At 32.7% G+C, this 16,265-nt stretch overlaps 1 protein-coding gene across 9 annotated transcripts; it reads left to right on the top strand.

Annotated features, from left to right (window-relative positions):
- Positions 1–6,815: 6,815 nt before the first annotated feature.
- Positions 6,816–14,645, top strand: LOC111299321 (protein EMBRYONIC FLOWER 1-like). 9 transcript variants are annotated; one of them, XM_089747342.1, is made up of 8 exons: positions 6,816–7,079; positions 8,053–8,194; positions 8,934–9,106; positions 9,215–9,358; positions 9,439–9,552; positions 9,667–11,105; positions 12,069–13,813; positions 13,939–14,645. In XM_089747342.1, the coding sequence occupies exons 2-7, from the start codon at positions 8,115–8,117 to the stop codon at positions 13,779–13,781; spliced, it is 3,663 nt and encodes a 1,220-aa protein (XP_089603468.1). In that variant the 5' UTR covers positions 6,816–7,079; positions 8,053–8,114; the 3' UTR covers positions 13,782–13,813; positions 13,939–14,645. The 9 variants fall into 9 exon arrangements, with proteins under 9 accessions (XP_089603468.1, XP_089603469.1, XP_089603467.1 ...); XM_089747343.1 differs by having other exon boundaries at positions 13,936–14,645; XM_089747341.1 differs by having other exon boundaries at positions 8,023–8,194.
- The last annotated feature ends 1,620 nt before the right edge of the window (positions 14,646–16,265 follow it).

Below are 16,265 nucleotides of genomic sequence, written 5' to 3'. Positions count from 1 at the left end.
TGTACGGTTAATGGCCGTTTATGGTCTAAATTGGACGGTAGAGATTCAAGTGTTGAATATCTAACGGCAATACGTCTTGTAGTTACATTTCAAATTGAAATTTGTTTTTGCAACGGAAATTTATGAAGCATGAAAGGCAAAACGCTGTCGCTTAAAAACCTCACCCTGGTTTGATCGGATTTATGAGGCGCCCTCCTCAATGCAGCAAATTTGTCCTCTAATAAATATATTTATTTACTAGGTTCAAATTTGATTATTTTTCCCTCTTTTAAACTTTTTAAAAAGCATAAAATCGTACAAAACTTATAAAAAAATACGTGGTGGATAGTTTACAGTAAAGTTGATAAATTAGGTATTTATTTTGTATTAAGTATATATAAAATATAAAATTATTATATTATAATTTATATCGATATATTAAATATAAAATATATTTTTAAAATTTTACGAAATTCAAATATAATTTTTATAAAAATTTTAAATTATAATATTTTTTATTATTTTTATATTATGTTATCAAATCAAATCTAAAATTATTAAGTACCCATGTAATGCATCTAGCAAGTACAGTTAATTTTGAATAAAATTTTTAAAATATATTAACATTGTGATTTTTTTTATTTTTAATAAAATTTTGTTAACTAATGTTTTAAGGGTACAAACATAAGGTTATTATTATTTTTATATATTATAAATTTTTAAATTAATTATCACTAATGATCCTACATTTATGATAAATAAAAGAAGCTCAAAATTTTTTTTTTATATATCCACACCCATAAAAATGAAATAATTTTTAAAAATAATTACGTGAAAGAACTACTTTATCAATAAACCTAATATTTTTGCTCATCGATAAAATTAATACTTTTCTTGTTAATCTTATAGGATATACAGTTTTTGTTGAACAGTAAAATATTTTAAAAAATTTTGAAATATATCATTTTATTTAAATAAATTTTTATATTTTATTATATTAAAATAGTTTTTAATTTTTCATTTGTATTCTAATAAGTTTTTATTTCAAACAAACAATCCATTTGTGTTAAGAATTTATTTTTGTACAAATTAAAAATTATGAATTATTTGAATACAAATTAAACATTAAAAGCTTATTTAATACATATTAAAAATTAAAGATTTATTTGAATATAATCAAAATATAAATTTTTATTTAAATACAATAATAAAATTTATGAACTTTTTTGTTATTCTAATCGAGTTATTACAAAATATTAAGTCGAAGTCTCTTCACTCTAAATTTCGTTTAAAATTAGCAATCAACAAACATAAATGAAAACATATGCTATTTAAATAAAAAATTTTAATAAATTCAAACATATCATTTAATAAAATTTTAATACAAATTACCAGTAAATATGTATGTAGTATTTAAATATAGAATTCGCTTTTGATGTAATATAATTTTTAAATCTTATAAACCGAATTATAAGAGTAGCACGTATCTTTTTTATTTTTTATTTTTTAATATATTAAAACATATATATCATTCGATTAATCGAATTTTTTAAATTTAAAACTCATAAGGAGATAATTTATCTTAAATATATTATCATCTTTTATATTTGATTGATTCCTTACATACAATTATACATGCTCTTTCTTTTATATATATATACTTGCACTATTAATTTCTACCTATAATTCTGACTCTCCCCCAATTACCATAAGTTCAATGCAAATGCTTCTAGCTTTCCAAAAAGAGTCTGGTACATGGCCTAAATTCAAGGAATAAGATTAATTATTCGGCTGTTTTTATTGTTAATGGGACCATTTTTTTTTTTAATTCTATCTTCATAGATAGCCTACAATTATGTATGTTGACTGTGTTTATATACCTTTTTTTTTTTTTTATGTATATGGAAAGTAATATATAATTACTTATAATTAAACAATAAATTAAGTATTTGATAGAACACATTGGCTCAATTCAATAAGAAAGTTTTTCACCGCGATGAAAATGTTTTACGGCCTTCCCTTCATATTGAAGCGTTTTACCCGAACGGAGCCTTAAATTAAGTATTTGATAGAACACATTTACTTTGTATACATTAAAATTTTCGGAATTGATTATTTTAAAAATGTCACCTACTGAGACAAAGATATCTCATTACGTGTTCGTATTACTAACAATAATTATAATATAATTAATTAATAACAATTTAAAATTATATAAAATTTATTTAAATTTTATATGAAATTTATATTTATAAGTAATAAATTTTTATATAAATATTTATTTTAATTAGATAATTATAACATTATAATAAAAAAATTTATAAATAATATACTTCCGTACACGACACACCTTAAAGAAATAATAAATATGAAATGTACATAATTTTAATTATTAGTAAGTAAATGACTAAGAAAATGTAAAAAAAAAAAAAAAAACAAGAGAGTGAGGGAAAAAGTATACCCCTCCCGGGTAAAAGTTGCTGATGTGTAAAGCGTGATGTGGACGCTAGCAATAACATATAAGTTGGTAAGCAATTGGTAAATAAACTCATTTAAAGGGCAATTTGTCCACGTATTGATCCCCCATAATAGAAAATATTTTTAATTTGAAAAAATGTTAATCAGTGCTTAATTACATTGGTTAAGGTGATATTTAAGAAATGAAAATTGTAATTAATGTATTATTTTATCTTAAATTTTGTGAAAATAATACATTAAATGCAAAAACTTTTTAAAAATAATAATTTAATTATCCTTAACCAATGTCTACCAACACCATTAATCCGACTTTTCAAATTAATGCAATCGTCCATTAACCTTATAGAAGTTAACGTTAATTGACTTAGTTAATGGATATTACTTTCATATTAATTACAGTAAGATTGGATTTAAAAAAAAAAAAAACCCCAAAAGTTTCTTTGATGATAAGGAAAGAAAGTAGAAAATCTTCTGTTTTTTTTTTTTTTTTTTAACCCAGTGATTAAGAAGACTTAAAAATATACATACAATAAGAGTAGGAATCTCACTATTTCCATATTTTATCCCATATTCAATAAAAAAAAAAAAGAGAAATGAAAAAAAAAAATTAATATAATGATTGAGTTACCTACTATGATATGTATTATTTTGTAACTCAACTATTTTTTTTTCTCTTTTTTTTTCCTACCAAATAGAGGTAACTTATCTAAAATTTCTTTTATATTGCCTAAATTTATAGCCAATATTTATTAATTACTTAAAAAAATTATTTTATTAAAGTTAGTATGACTATGACATATAATATATATATATAATGACACTTGAGATGTTCCTTATCTCTTAATTAATAACGGATAATATTTAAATTATTAAAAATTTTCAAAAAAATAGATTTTCACTAAATAATTTACTACTTTCTTAACCTTTTCATTTTAACTATTCAATCAAATTAAAAATTTAAACAAAAATTTATTTATTTTTTATATAAAAAATCATTCAATTTTTTTTTTTTTAAATGTGATCTTCTACTTTGAAAAGAATCTGAATTTAATGGCCCAGGATCTTTGATGAGTACCACTCCTGAAATCTGAAGTTTACAGCCTGGTTTGGTTTTTATTAAAAGCAAATATATGGTAATAATATTTTTAAACATCAAAAAAAAAATTTTTTGGAAAGAAAAAAGAAAACCAAATCTCTATTTTTATTAATAATTATTATTAATATAATTTGGTCTGGCGAAGTGACATCTATGCTATAGCAGCTGTCTGATCACAATCCAATCTTTCTCTTTGTACATATGTATGCAACAAAACAGCGTAGCCATGTGATTATCTATCTTCTTGTACGGTAAAATCTATGCTCAGTAAGTCTTGTGGGGCTATTTTTTTCCCCTTATATTTAATTTGGAATCTTTCTTGCTCTATGTTCTTAATTAAATATTGGAGAAGTAAAGCAAGTAATATGCCACCTTATTTCAGTACATAAGCATTCTAATGCAATTTTTATTATTATAATATTATAGTTGTTCAATTATAATCAATAATTATGTAAAAGTTCACGAGTAAATTTCATATAATATTTTGATAAATCTTAATTATATAATTTTAGAATGTGATTGATTAATTATAATATAATTATTAGTGTTGAATTTGGGAGTTGGATTGCTTGACGTGATTTATCATGAAAATAATTACTTTTTTATTTTAATGATTAAAGTTTAATTTTAAATAATTTCAAATTAAAAAAAAGAATTTGTGGGTTGAGTATGTATAAATTAATACTAGTAGTACTGTAAAACTTGTCTAGTACATTCTTACTATATATGGTAATACAAGTGTTATGCATAAAAGAATACAAACTACCCGGAATTGGCAGAAAGCTATGAAACTCAGTTTCTAAGCTTAATCAAAAGTATAACCAATATTAGCACAAGATATATAAACATAAGAAGAATATATATATATATATATATACATGCAATAGATTTAGTGGAAAAATGAGTAGATTCATCTGACAATATATATAGTACGAAATCATCATATATATGTACTAATTGGGTTTTGGAGAATTATTTCAACTTCGAACTGAAACAAACTTTTTGAGCACAGAAAAAAGTTTTGGGCTTTGTCCCAAAGCGTTTTCAAAAAAATAATGCTCCCGAACAATTTCCATTTTCCAGCGTGAAGAGGTTTAATTAGCCCTTTTTCTTTAGTTAGTTTACAAGGTCTGGTCTAGTTTCCCTTTATATATCAGCTAACGTAACCCTCTCTGATTGATGAGCCTTCTGTGTGCTGGTTCTTACCCAGATTATAAATATATATAGCAACACCGTTCCACATTGTTCCTGTAAATTGATATAAATCCAGATATCTAGAAAATTTTTTAGAACAGCATTTCTGCAGGTTTTGTGGCATTTTCAACATTCAACAAGGTTGGTTGAAGTTTATGGTTTCTTACCCAAAATCCCAGGTGAGATTTCTGAGTCATAAATTAGCATTTCTTAACTGCAACACCATGAGCCATATATGAGAAATTTCAGGAACAGAAAGCTGGTGAACTTTGGTCATCTAATGAAACACTTACCTTGGAAACATTTTTTTTGTCTTTTTTTTTATTGGATGTGTGTGGTGGATCTATGCCTACGATGGCAGAAGCAGAACATTACAAGGAGGGCCCTCTCCGTAAGAGGATCGATGATGTATCCCTTTCAGTCATTATACCCAACAAATCCTCAAGATCGATCGATGACATATTTTTGCCAAATTCAACACAAATATCTTTGGGTTCATTGTCCCCTGGATCCAGACAGGGAAACTGGAATATCCAAGCTGTCCAATATATATGAAAAGGGTACTGTACTGAATCCACCTTAGCCACCCACTTCTTCTCTATTATTGTTGCCTTAATTTCTACTATACAATTTTAAAATAAGTCCTTACTAATTACTACAATATAATATAAAAAAGAGTTGCAAAACCCATTTAGAAAACATTCATTATTAGTCGAAAACAATGGCTGCCGGCCCTGATTTTTTTTCAACCTGAAAGTGAGTTGTAGAAAGCAGCAGTAGGAAAACATATGGTTGATATGATTTTGTCAATCCAAGTCATATGCATGGCTTCTTTTAGCTAGCTTTACTCTTTCTATGAGAACAGGTGCTAGCTGTGCCACCACACGATTATTGAACTAACTATACCAGGAACTCCAAATATCTTACTAATCTTCTTGTTGTTTTAAAAAACTAAGAAAAAACACGAGATTAAATGAAGAAAAAAGACCACATTCACAAGCATCCGATAAACCAATTGGCAGGGACTTTGGAATGTGGGGGAGAAATATAGCATCATCATATGCATATTTGGACACTCTATAAGTAAAGCTTCTCAATTTTTTTCTCAGCCAACATGTCATAATTAACAAAAGTAATCTTCTGTTTTCACTTATATTTACTAGGGTATTTTTTCCCCTCCTTCTTACTACCTTAAACCCCAATCCACCCATGGATGAACTTCTCCCTATTCTACAAGTAAAGAATCTATCATTTGGCTAAAACATTATCGGCTATAGCTTATGTAGATAATAAAAGAATTTATTATAAGGAGATTGTAAGTTTAAAGCATCAATCCAATTTAGGTGAAAGGTGGGGTGAGATTCAAAGGTGGAATAAAAGCAAAGATGCCCCCCAAAAGGATGGGATATATATTTTCATGATTGGAAGCTAATTGTGAATGTGCCCCCAAACCCAAATCCATGTGAACGTGAACCCCATCCTCACCACCCCCACCTCTCAATTTGCTGACTAGTTAACTAGGCCAGGGTTAGGGTTAGATATATGTTTATTATGAAAATGGACTAGCTAGGGTTACACATTTCATTACATGACAGAAATAAAAGCAAATTAAACCTTAGGCTTAGGGTTTCATTTCAAACTTATCCACGCTCCCAATTGGAGCGTTTACATACGCTCCACCCGTAGGTTGTTTAAGTGAAAAGCATCTTTGAGACCTCATGATGCGATAATGACTCCATAACTCTTTAAAGTTTGATGCTGGGAAGAGGAGCGTGCAAGCAACGCGTGAGAGTAGTGCTCTTACTATTCCCTCTAGGGTTTCTCTTTTAAGACACAACACCCATAATGATTGTGATAAGAACCGCACCTTCCTTCCACGTGTACTAAAACCATTGGTTCTTTTCGTCACATCAATTTTCTCTCTCTTAACCTTCTCTCTCTCTCTATGCTTACTCGCTTAGTCTAATGTTATGACATGGACATGGTCGTGTCTTTTTTTTTTTTTTTTTTAAATATACCTGTCTTTTTTTGCAGATGATTTTAATGAAGCAACAAAGACCCTCCTTTCAAGGACAAAAGAAAAAAACTTTTCTATCTACTCTCTCTTCTCTCTTTCTAAATGGATCGAAAAACCTCTCCTTGTTAAGTTAGGGTTGCTCCAAACTTCGCACTCAAATTCTACACAACCAGCTTCAGATCTCCCCAAAAGGATTGAATCTTCTTCTTGTTAGTTCAATATTCTTTCTTTGGATACCATTTTATGGACTGGCCGTGAAGAATCGAAGCTGGGTTTGTTTTAGATTGTCTTAACAGATAGCTAACTCAAATACAGGTATGTTTTTCTAATCTAATTACAATTTAAAGCACTGGGTTTCTTTTGTTTTTGAGTGGTATTGTTTTCATTAATGTGAGTTTAAGCTAGGCCGGAGCTTGTTTAGTTCAGTTATTTGGGATTAGTTACTGTGTTTAGTACGTTAAGTCAGCCTTTTATTAACATTTTGACATCTGGGTGTTGCTTTATGAGTTAATCTATTCACTTTTGTGGATCTTTTATGTGTCCTTTTTGATGGGTTTTCTGGTGTTAGAAATGGTGTTTACTGTTCAGTGGCTTGTGAATTTGGAACTGATGAAACCCTAGAAAAATTTTCATTTTGTGAATTGATGTGAATTATTTTACCATCTAATTCTGAAGGTTTTGGAGGTGAGTTTTAGAGTGGATTATTTCTTTGGTATAGGGGAGATAACAAAACTATTCTTCTGAATGCGAACTTTATTAGTTCTAATTATCTGATAAAACCCTAACATGTTGTTTACCTTATCGGTGTTATTTCATGATTTACTTTGTATTATAAATGAATGGATTTTGCTATATAATTTATTAGGGTGTTATTGAAACATCAATATAGTTACTGAAAACATCTTTATGTTTGATTTCATTGGATTTAGGGTTTCCAATTTTGTTCCCTTTGAATAGTATTCACTTTTCTACTGCTATCAGTTATTATTTTATGTGATAAATCATCAAATATAGGGGCTTTCCAGCTTCTCATCTGTTTTAGTATATCTATTTTACTATGACTATGTTTTTTCATTTTGAATTTTATAGGAATTATGAATGAAATGTGTGCTTAAGTTCTTTCAATATATTTAATATCTTAGATTCTTATGCACGTACATTGATCACATAGCATATGGATATGGTTACAATGTTACTACATATTGTAAACCTATGCACATTGGATATCTTATTTTTGCACATTGGTGGTGTTAATTAGTTACTCATATCATGGGGAGTACTATTGCAGTCAAGGAAACTCATCAGAGTTGCAGTTCTGATCTTGTTGCCAAGACTGTGGAATCACCGCTAATGATTGACTCAATATCTATAGATCTCATCAATGCTAATGATGACATTGATACTGGGAAGTGTGAGCATTTTTCCATTCGGTAAGCTATGATCCTTATTATTGATAAGTGCTCCTGTAAATTTTTTGAACTTCCTCAGCCTCTCTATATTACAAATGCTGTTGAAAATGGGTGTCTGGTATGGTGTCTGTTTGAATGTGGGGCTATATGCTGTAAGTGTATACGTATTTGAGAGAGATATGTTTCCTTAGTCAAATCATTTGTTTCATGAAGGTACTGCACCTACAGGCTTACTTCGTTATTATAAATGAGTGGCTTTTAAATTATTTATCAGAACAGGACTTATTAAAATGAATTATCTTCTTTCTTTCTGTTGTTCATGCTTCCTCATAAACTTCATCATATGCTTGTTTGTGTGTGCACGAGTTTTTTGCCCCATTTTATAGATACTATATTTTTGAGAATAGGATCAGAATTTTTTGGTTTTGGATCTTCTACTTGTAAATAGTAGCATCTGCTGTAGTATTTTATTCTTTATAATTAGCATAATGTTTGAGATGGAATGGGACTAACCTAGTGGCTGCTAGGACCATATCTCCATGACATAGGAGAGGATACTAAACTGCTAAGTCATGTACTGGAATCTAATAAAGGGATTAAAGTTAGATATTGAGGGAAATTTATTGTGACATTTTTTATGTATCAATGGCTTATGCTGATATATAGTTCTGTCAGCATTACTTCCAGACTTGCTATATGTAGTACCTTAATGTTCATGTTTGGAAGTCTTCCTTATAAATTCCCTTTGTTTTAAATGCAGTGGATATGCATCTGAGATGCGCAACAAGGACTGGAAGAAATGTTGGCCATTTGCATTAGATATTGGAGACCAGAATATATCTGAAGAACAAAACTGTAAGCTTCCTCCTTTACTTGTTCCGAAGTTCAGATGGTGGTGTTGCCAAAACTGCCAGCAGGAAAATGGGGCTGAAGGTAGTGTAAATGAAGAAAGAACTGTTGCTAATATTAGTAGCAAATTGAAATCCTTTGGCTCTTGTCCCCATTTGTCATCCCATGGTGGTGCTGTGATGTGGTTATCAGATTTGCAGTGGGCTGGAAAGATTAATGTTGAATCAAGAAAACTTGATGCTAATGCTTGTGTGAATGTCAATAGCAGTGACTATCATCCTTTATTTAGTGATAAAAGTGGAAAAGCAGCTGAAATTGAAAATATGCCAATCATAGGTAAATTTCCATCCTTGCTCAACTATTTTAATGTGATTACCACTATGTTAGAACATTAATTGTTTTGGTGATTTTTCCAGGTCAAGGCGATGTCTTGGCAAATAACATTAATAAGGACATCCATGTTTCAAATTATGCTGGAATAGAAGTTATTTCTAACCTTATGCAGCAATCACTTCATATAGATGATAAAGGTATGTCTACTATGAATAAAAGACCAGCTAAAAAAGCTTAACCATTTTCCTGCTTTGCAACTGAAACTAGAACTGCAGTTGTTGCAATAACAATGCTTCTGATTTCTGCAACAGTGGCTTCTCTGCAACTTCATAAGCCCGATATAAAAGATAATGACATTGCTGGTGTTAAGCTTCCTGAATCAAACCCGAAGTGCTCGGTTAAGGATGCCACTGATAGATGTCAAACAGGAAAACATGATTCTGCCTCTGATCAGCAGATGGAGTTTGTGAAAGCTGGTGGTTCTTATGGGATAGCCAGTGTAGTTAATGGGGTTCCTGATTCTATCAAGACTCGTACAGCTGAACATCCTTCATTGGAATTAGATGATTTTGATTATGCATCAGCTGAAAGTGCTGAGAAATTGCATAGAAGTGCAAGCAGCATGCATCGAAGAAAAACCCCTAAGGTACGTCTGCTGACTGAATTGCTGGGTGAAAATGGAGATGAAAAAACTGATGTCACAAGTACAGAAGATTCTCCTTCCAGTGCCATTCCTGATGCATCTATAGGCATAGATTTAGTATCCGCTCCCCAAGGTCAAGTCAATTTCCCAGGAAATGTTATGAGCAGTTTGGCTCATAGTAGGAAAAGAAAGTTGCCACAGCATGAAGAATGGAGACCGGGGGAAATGAGCTCTCCATATATTGGGCATAAAAATCTTAGGACCTTCAAAAGAGGTGTTGAAACTGCTGATGGAATTGCAAGTTTTGATTCAGAAGGTACAGTTAATGGAAGTGGCTCACAAACTGCTGGAAAGAGCCATTTGTTAAACTTTAAAGTTGATAAAAGTCCTATTATAGGAAAGAAGAAAAATAAAAAGACCCAGAATTTTGATAAATGTTTGTCCTTGTCTCGAGAAAATCTGCAGAAGGAAAGACAGAAAAAGCCTGGAGATACCACTAAGAACAATGCCACTGATATTGTTTTGTACAAATCAAATGATGTATCTGCAGGCAGTGGGTTGGGTTCCTCTCCTGAATCTTCCCAAAAGGCAGAGAAAAAATCTAATTTATTGAAGAAAAAGAGCAAGGTGCATCAAGATCATGATGGGTTTGCTTCTTCAATTACTTGGAACAATGGCATTCTCAGAGAAGGTCTGGCTTCAAGGAAGGATTTAGAAATAAGACAAAGTGGGTCCGTTGCTGTTCCACTTATAGTAACCAAGGATGCATCAGCTGAAAAAGGACTGCAATTTTCACTTAATAATTGCTTGCCTGCTAAAACATATGATGGAAAATATATTACACCAATCAGAGATGGGCTACCATCTCAATTGCCTTGGCAAGGGCGTGTTCTCAGTGACTATGAGATTGGGAGGAAAGATCTAAAGATGAATTATGTTGGAGACTGTAGTTTTTATTCTAAATCTCAACTGGATGCCTATCTTTGGAAGGAAATGCATGTTGGTCTCAACAGTAACCAAACTATATACGGAATACCATTACTGAATGAGAAGCAAAAGCACAGCTCTCGTGCTGAAGTTGGGAGTTGTTCTCTGATTCAGCAAATGGTATGAGCTTTCCTTTTGTCACCCCAGTTAATGAACTAGCTTTTAAAAGGAAAAAAAAAATGCACAAGATAATTGTGGCAGGAGATTTTGTGAATTCCCCAAAATTTGGTTTTCTTCCTCTGTAACTAAGTTTGTAATAAGATTGTTTTTACATTTTACGTATACATGAATTCTTAAAGTTATGGTTAATGTTCAGAGTAAAATTCTGGAACTTTCAGATTAAATTATTGTGGCTTTTGAGGCAGAAACATTCCCTTTTCCACAACTGGTTATAAAAACTTTAATTTCTAATAATGAATAGGAAGATAAGCTATTAAATCAAACATAGGTAAGACACTATTGCCTCGATGATGTAATTCTGTGGGAGGACATATAAGAATCACTTAAAAAGTATATATATCTTTATTTTTGGAGAAAATAGGTTCACATAGTTGAGAACTCTGCTATACTTTTGTACTTGTATTTATGGAAAAGCGAAGGTATTGTCTTTTTCTTATTCCAACCTTGAGGTTTTATCAGGACAAGTATGTGGAAAGATTAGGTATGAAATCATCCCTATCTTGGTTAGACTTTGAAACAGCTTCTGTTTAATGCCATCCTTAGTCATTGCACAAAAATATAAATCTCTCTTGGAATTTGTTTAGACATTAATGACTATTGTGTTTCTGATATAAGCTTATGTCATCTTATATCTGCAAACTTAGGTACTAACATTCTCATTCATAATTTTGAAGACTACATATACATGTAGCATTGATTAACATAAGCAATCCAGTGAAATTCACGGTTATGAGTAGGTTAACCTATACCTGAAAACATAGCTAACCTTTATGGCAGATGTTTCCCTATGTTTCACTAGTAATTAGGAATAATTCAGCTAATTGATGCATCTTTATTTCCATGTTTTGATTTCTGTCAAATTGAGAGCTGATTTTTCCTCTCTTTATCTGTTTTCTTTTGCAGGATTTCAGTGGTACAAGCAACAATGGGAAAACTGTGGATCTTCAGGACCATTCAACAGTTGCTAGGAAACATTACGATCAACGAGCTGAAATGGCCTCTGAGCAAGGAGCTTTAGATGACATACCCATGGAAATCGTTGAACTCATGGCAAAGAATCAGTATGAAAGGTGTCTTCCAGATACTGAAATTGATAAACAGCTATCAGAAACAACCAACAACGCCAGAAATTATCAGAGGGTGGATCTTAATAAAGTATATGGAAATGAAGAGATGAGCCTGTTTCATGCAACCACTCATAAACCAAAACCCCGAGCTAAAAACGGAAGAATTGGCAAAATTGTAATGGGTGATAATGTGAGATCCATTCAAAAGTCAGTTGATTATTTCTCTCACATGGACGGAAACCGGTGTAATATGAGCCATTTGGAACAAAGTTATTCCCCTGCTGGCTTTCAACGTTTTCCTTTATGTAGAGAGAAGCCTCTAAATGGACTCCAATTTTCTGCTACCAATTCCAGCAGGCAAAACAGTGCTCAAAATTGCCAGTGGATCGGGAACATGGTTGGCCAGAGGTCCTCTCACATTAGCGTGCAGGCATTGGGAGTTTGTAACACATGCCAGAGTGCTCCACAGCAGTATAAAGAAGCCGCTCATCTATGGCCATCCACAATACCAAAAAACATTTCCTATCTAAATGGCATCCCTAAGAAGCATGCAGATAAGGGGGCAAATGTAGATGTAATTTCACATTTTCCCTGCAGTCTGCCTAAGGGAAATATGAGTGGAGATGATAGGAACTTCTCAAATCTGGCTTCAAACTTTGAAAAGCATAGTAGAAAGTTTGATTCTGAAGTCCTTGGACGGACACATACAGATTACCCAATTGCTTGCAAACATAATGGGATGGGGTCGTTAGATCTGTATTCTAATGAAACTATACCAGCGATGCATCTACTCAGCCTTATGGATGCAGGGTTACAGTCAGGTGCACCAGTTAATGTGGATGGAAACCAAAGATTTGTTAAAAAAACTTCCTTTCTTCATGGTCATCGCTCTAATGAGTTGTCAAGCCTGCCATCTGGGGGATATAGGAACAATTCAATGAAACATCCATCCTATGATTGTTATGGTAAAGGCCACCTACCTGAGAGTTTCTGTGAATGTATGTCGGCCACTCCACCAGTTGGTCCTTCGACTTCTTCATTCCAGCATGATAAAGCTTTCAAGAAGGCAACTGATATTATGGGTCAATTTTCACTCAAGTCTAGAGAGAAAGAAAAGAAAAAATTCTCAGACTCACAGAGGCAGAATAGAAACCACAGATCACAAAAAACCTTATCTTCAAGTAGTGGCTTAAACATAACTTGTGGATCCATTCCTGTTCATAGCATGCCAAAACTGGTGCTTGGCACTTCAGACTTTACGATGTTTCCGATTCAGATTCATGCAATAGAGAGTGCAACAAAACAGAAGCAGGATGCTCGGACTATGAGTGGCACCCTTTTCCATCCGAAAAATGGTTCAGAGAACAAAATCTGCTGCACTAACAGAAATCCTGCTGATTTTACTGTGCCTGCGGCAGGAAACATTTACATGATTGGAGGTGAAGACCTGAAATTTGGAAGGGAAGCTCCCTCATCTGGCTGTAGAAAATTGGTTGGCCACAAGCGTCAGAGGAAGCCTACTGTTAGAAAAGAGCATTCACGAAATTGATCTTCGTGAAACTGTTATCATTATATATGCTGGTAGCTTTTCAGAACCCCTTCCATCTTCATTTTGGGTTCAAATTAATCTCTTCCAAACACCAAGCAATTGCACTTCCTTTTCTGGAATTCTTCAATCAGTATTTGACTTGTCTAATTTTCAGCAGGCAAAATCTGAAGCACCTTCCTTGATTCCACAAAAGAAGAAAAGCTTAGAAGCTTTATGAAGTGTCAGGCATCAAACCAGTTATATTTTGCACAAGTTGATTTTTATTCTCGAACTAAAAATGTTCTACTTGCTTTGCCATTTTCCATTGCCAAGCCTGAGAACATGAAAAAAAATGTTTGCTGCATGTTAAGGCCTGTAAATATTTGCATATGCCTCAGCCTCGACCCCTGCACAACCACCCTTGCATATCAACTGTACTTATTCGGTGTTGTATGCCTGTGTTTTCCTGGACAACGGTTTGTAAAACCAAAACAATGCCCTTATTAGTACTCAAAAGGGCTTGTTTGTTACTTAAATAATTTGGTCTATGCTCCATAATTGAGCAGCTGGTGGGAGTGGAATCAGAGAATAGGCAATTAGCCACTATATATGTTATGAAGCATAACTCTGAAGAGCCCTAGAGGAATATCTGATTGTTATTGATTATTCAATTGTAATTTATAGCTCTTAAGATTTGGAAAGAGAGTGAGAGATAAACAGAGATGGTATCCTCTGAATCCTATTGGATACCATACCTATTCACTGAAAGCAGAAATATCTTTTCCTGTAATATAGTATGTTACTGGTTTTATTGTTTTTGTTTTTCTTTTGTGGTTCTCTCCTTGTTGATTACTAAATTGGAGAAACTATGGCTATTCAGATGTTTCAGAGGGATATATGCTATAGAGTGCATATCTAGCACGAGTCTTGCTATGATGAGGCAAAATCCTTTAGATAATCACCTAACTGAAAGAGCGTATCATTTTGACGTGAGCAGTGGCCGCTCTCAAGTCCTGAACTGGTACTCGAGCACTTGCAAGAGTAAAAACTTGACCATCACTTCAAAGTTCAAACTATGACTGAAACAATTGTCACGATGATACTATTAGTTATTAAGCATGAAACTAAAGATTTTACCACCTACTAAAATAATGGTTGCAGAAACTAAATATTAATAATTCAATAGTAACCAAGATAATCGATGGATGCAAATTAACTCTCGTCTGAATCTCTACTGTAGTAGTGATTTTCTCTTCAATTCTTTTTCATTTCTCATTTCTCATTCATTAATATTAAATCAGCTTATTTGCAGGGTTAAAAGAATGACACATATTGTGGGTCTTCCCCTCTCATTTCAGATCTCAACATCTTTATCATGTGTTCTATAAATCTATATATAATAACTACTGCTAGTATTCTATTTGAATGCCCCTTAAATGTGTTATAGGCTTTTTTTTTGGATTATAATTGCTGGAGTAGTAGTTTATACAAATGCGTACTTTGGCAACTTAGGACGTTGCAGTTGGCCAAGAAAATATCGTTACCCTTGCCTTCCTATCTGCAGGTTGGCTCTATCCTATATATGCTACTACTACTATAGGCTGCTGTGCTGTGCCTGTCAACAGCAGACCAGAAACAAAACAACACCCAAAAAAAGTGGATATATATGACTAGTAATTCATTCACCTCGCTCGTGGGTCGTGGCCTTCATCCCCTCAAACTGCATGAATGTTTTGAGCTTTGTTTAGGTCAAATGCGCAGGCCTATATCATAGCTACAAATTAAAAAGAAACAACTGGTCAACCAGCAATCAGAAGCCACGTCATCAAACCGACCCTTGCAATTACTTTCCCTTTGGATCAGGTTCAGGGAGCAAAGCAAATATATATGTTGAAAAACTTGTACCAGCAGCCAGGGCATGAATAAGGTGCCTCTTTCATGTAACAACATTCGCACTGAAGTCTGAACCATTAGAGAGAACGAGTGGGTTTTGCACAGTCTAGCTTTATATCTGTAATGCACGCAATATGAGATACTAGCATGCAGCGGCTTAGTGGTTAGTGCTAGCCGCATGAACGGTAGCCTCGCCAATGATCTGATTCGAGGAGCTGGGCGGTGAAGTGGTCCAAGAATGCTGGGATCACACAGCACAGTAACTCTTGTTGCTGTAATGAACGGCCCTTTGATCGGAGTATTAGTGTGGTGGTGACCATTGCTGCATGAGCTCGCTTCTTTTAGCAGCAGTTAGCACCCTTATAAGCTATAACCATAATTAGCCCGGCTCTTGATTCTCGTTCTCATGCAAATTTCGTGGAAAAATGAAACCCGGAAATTAATGATTCATTCAATTTTGAAAGTGTTGAAAAAGAAAAAAAAAAAAAGAAGATATATTAACAGAAATAGGATGGAAAAAATAAGGCGATCGTGTTTGTTTTAGGGGGATAACTGGGGGATGTTTTCTTATGTTGTTATATAATTTTCTTTGTCATTATTTTTTTATTTCTT

The sequence above is a fragment of the Durio zibethinus genome, chromosome 18, assembly GCF_047325235.1.
Source record: "Durio zibethinus cultivar Kanyao isolate XHJ-2024 chromosome 18, ASM4732523v1, whole genome shotgun sequence".
Lineage (NCBI taxonomy): Eukaryota > Viridiplantae > Streptophyta > Magnoliopsida > Malvales > Malvaceae > Durio > Durio zibethinus.
The sequence above is the reverse complement of the archived record's forward strand: the minus strand, read 5'-3'. Positions and strand labels throughout refer to the sequence as shown.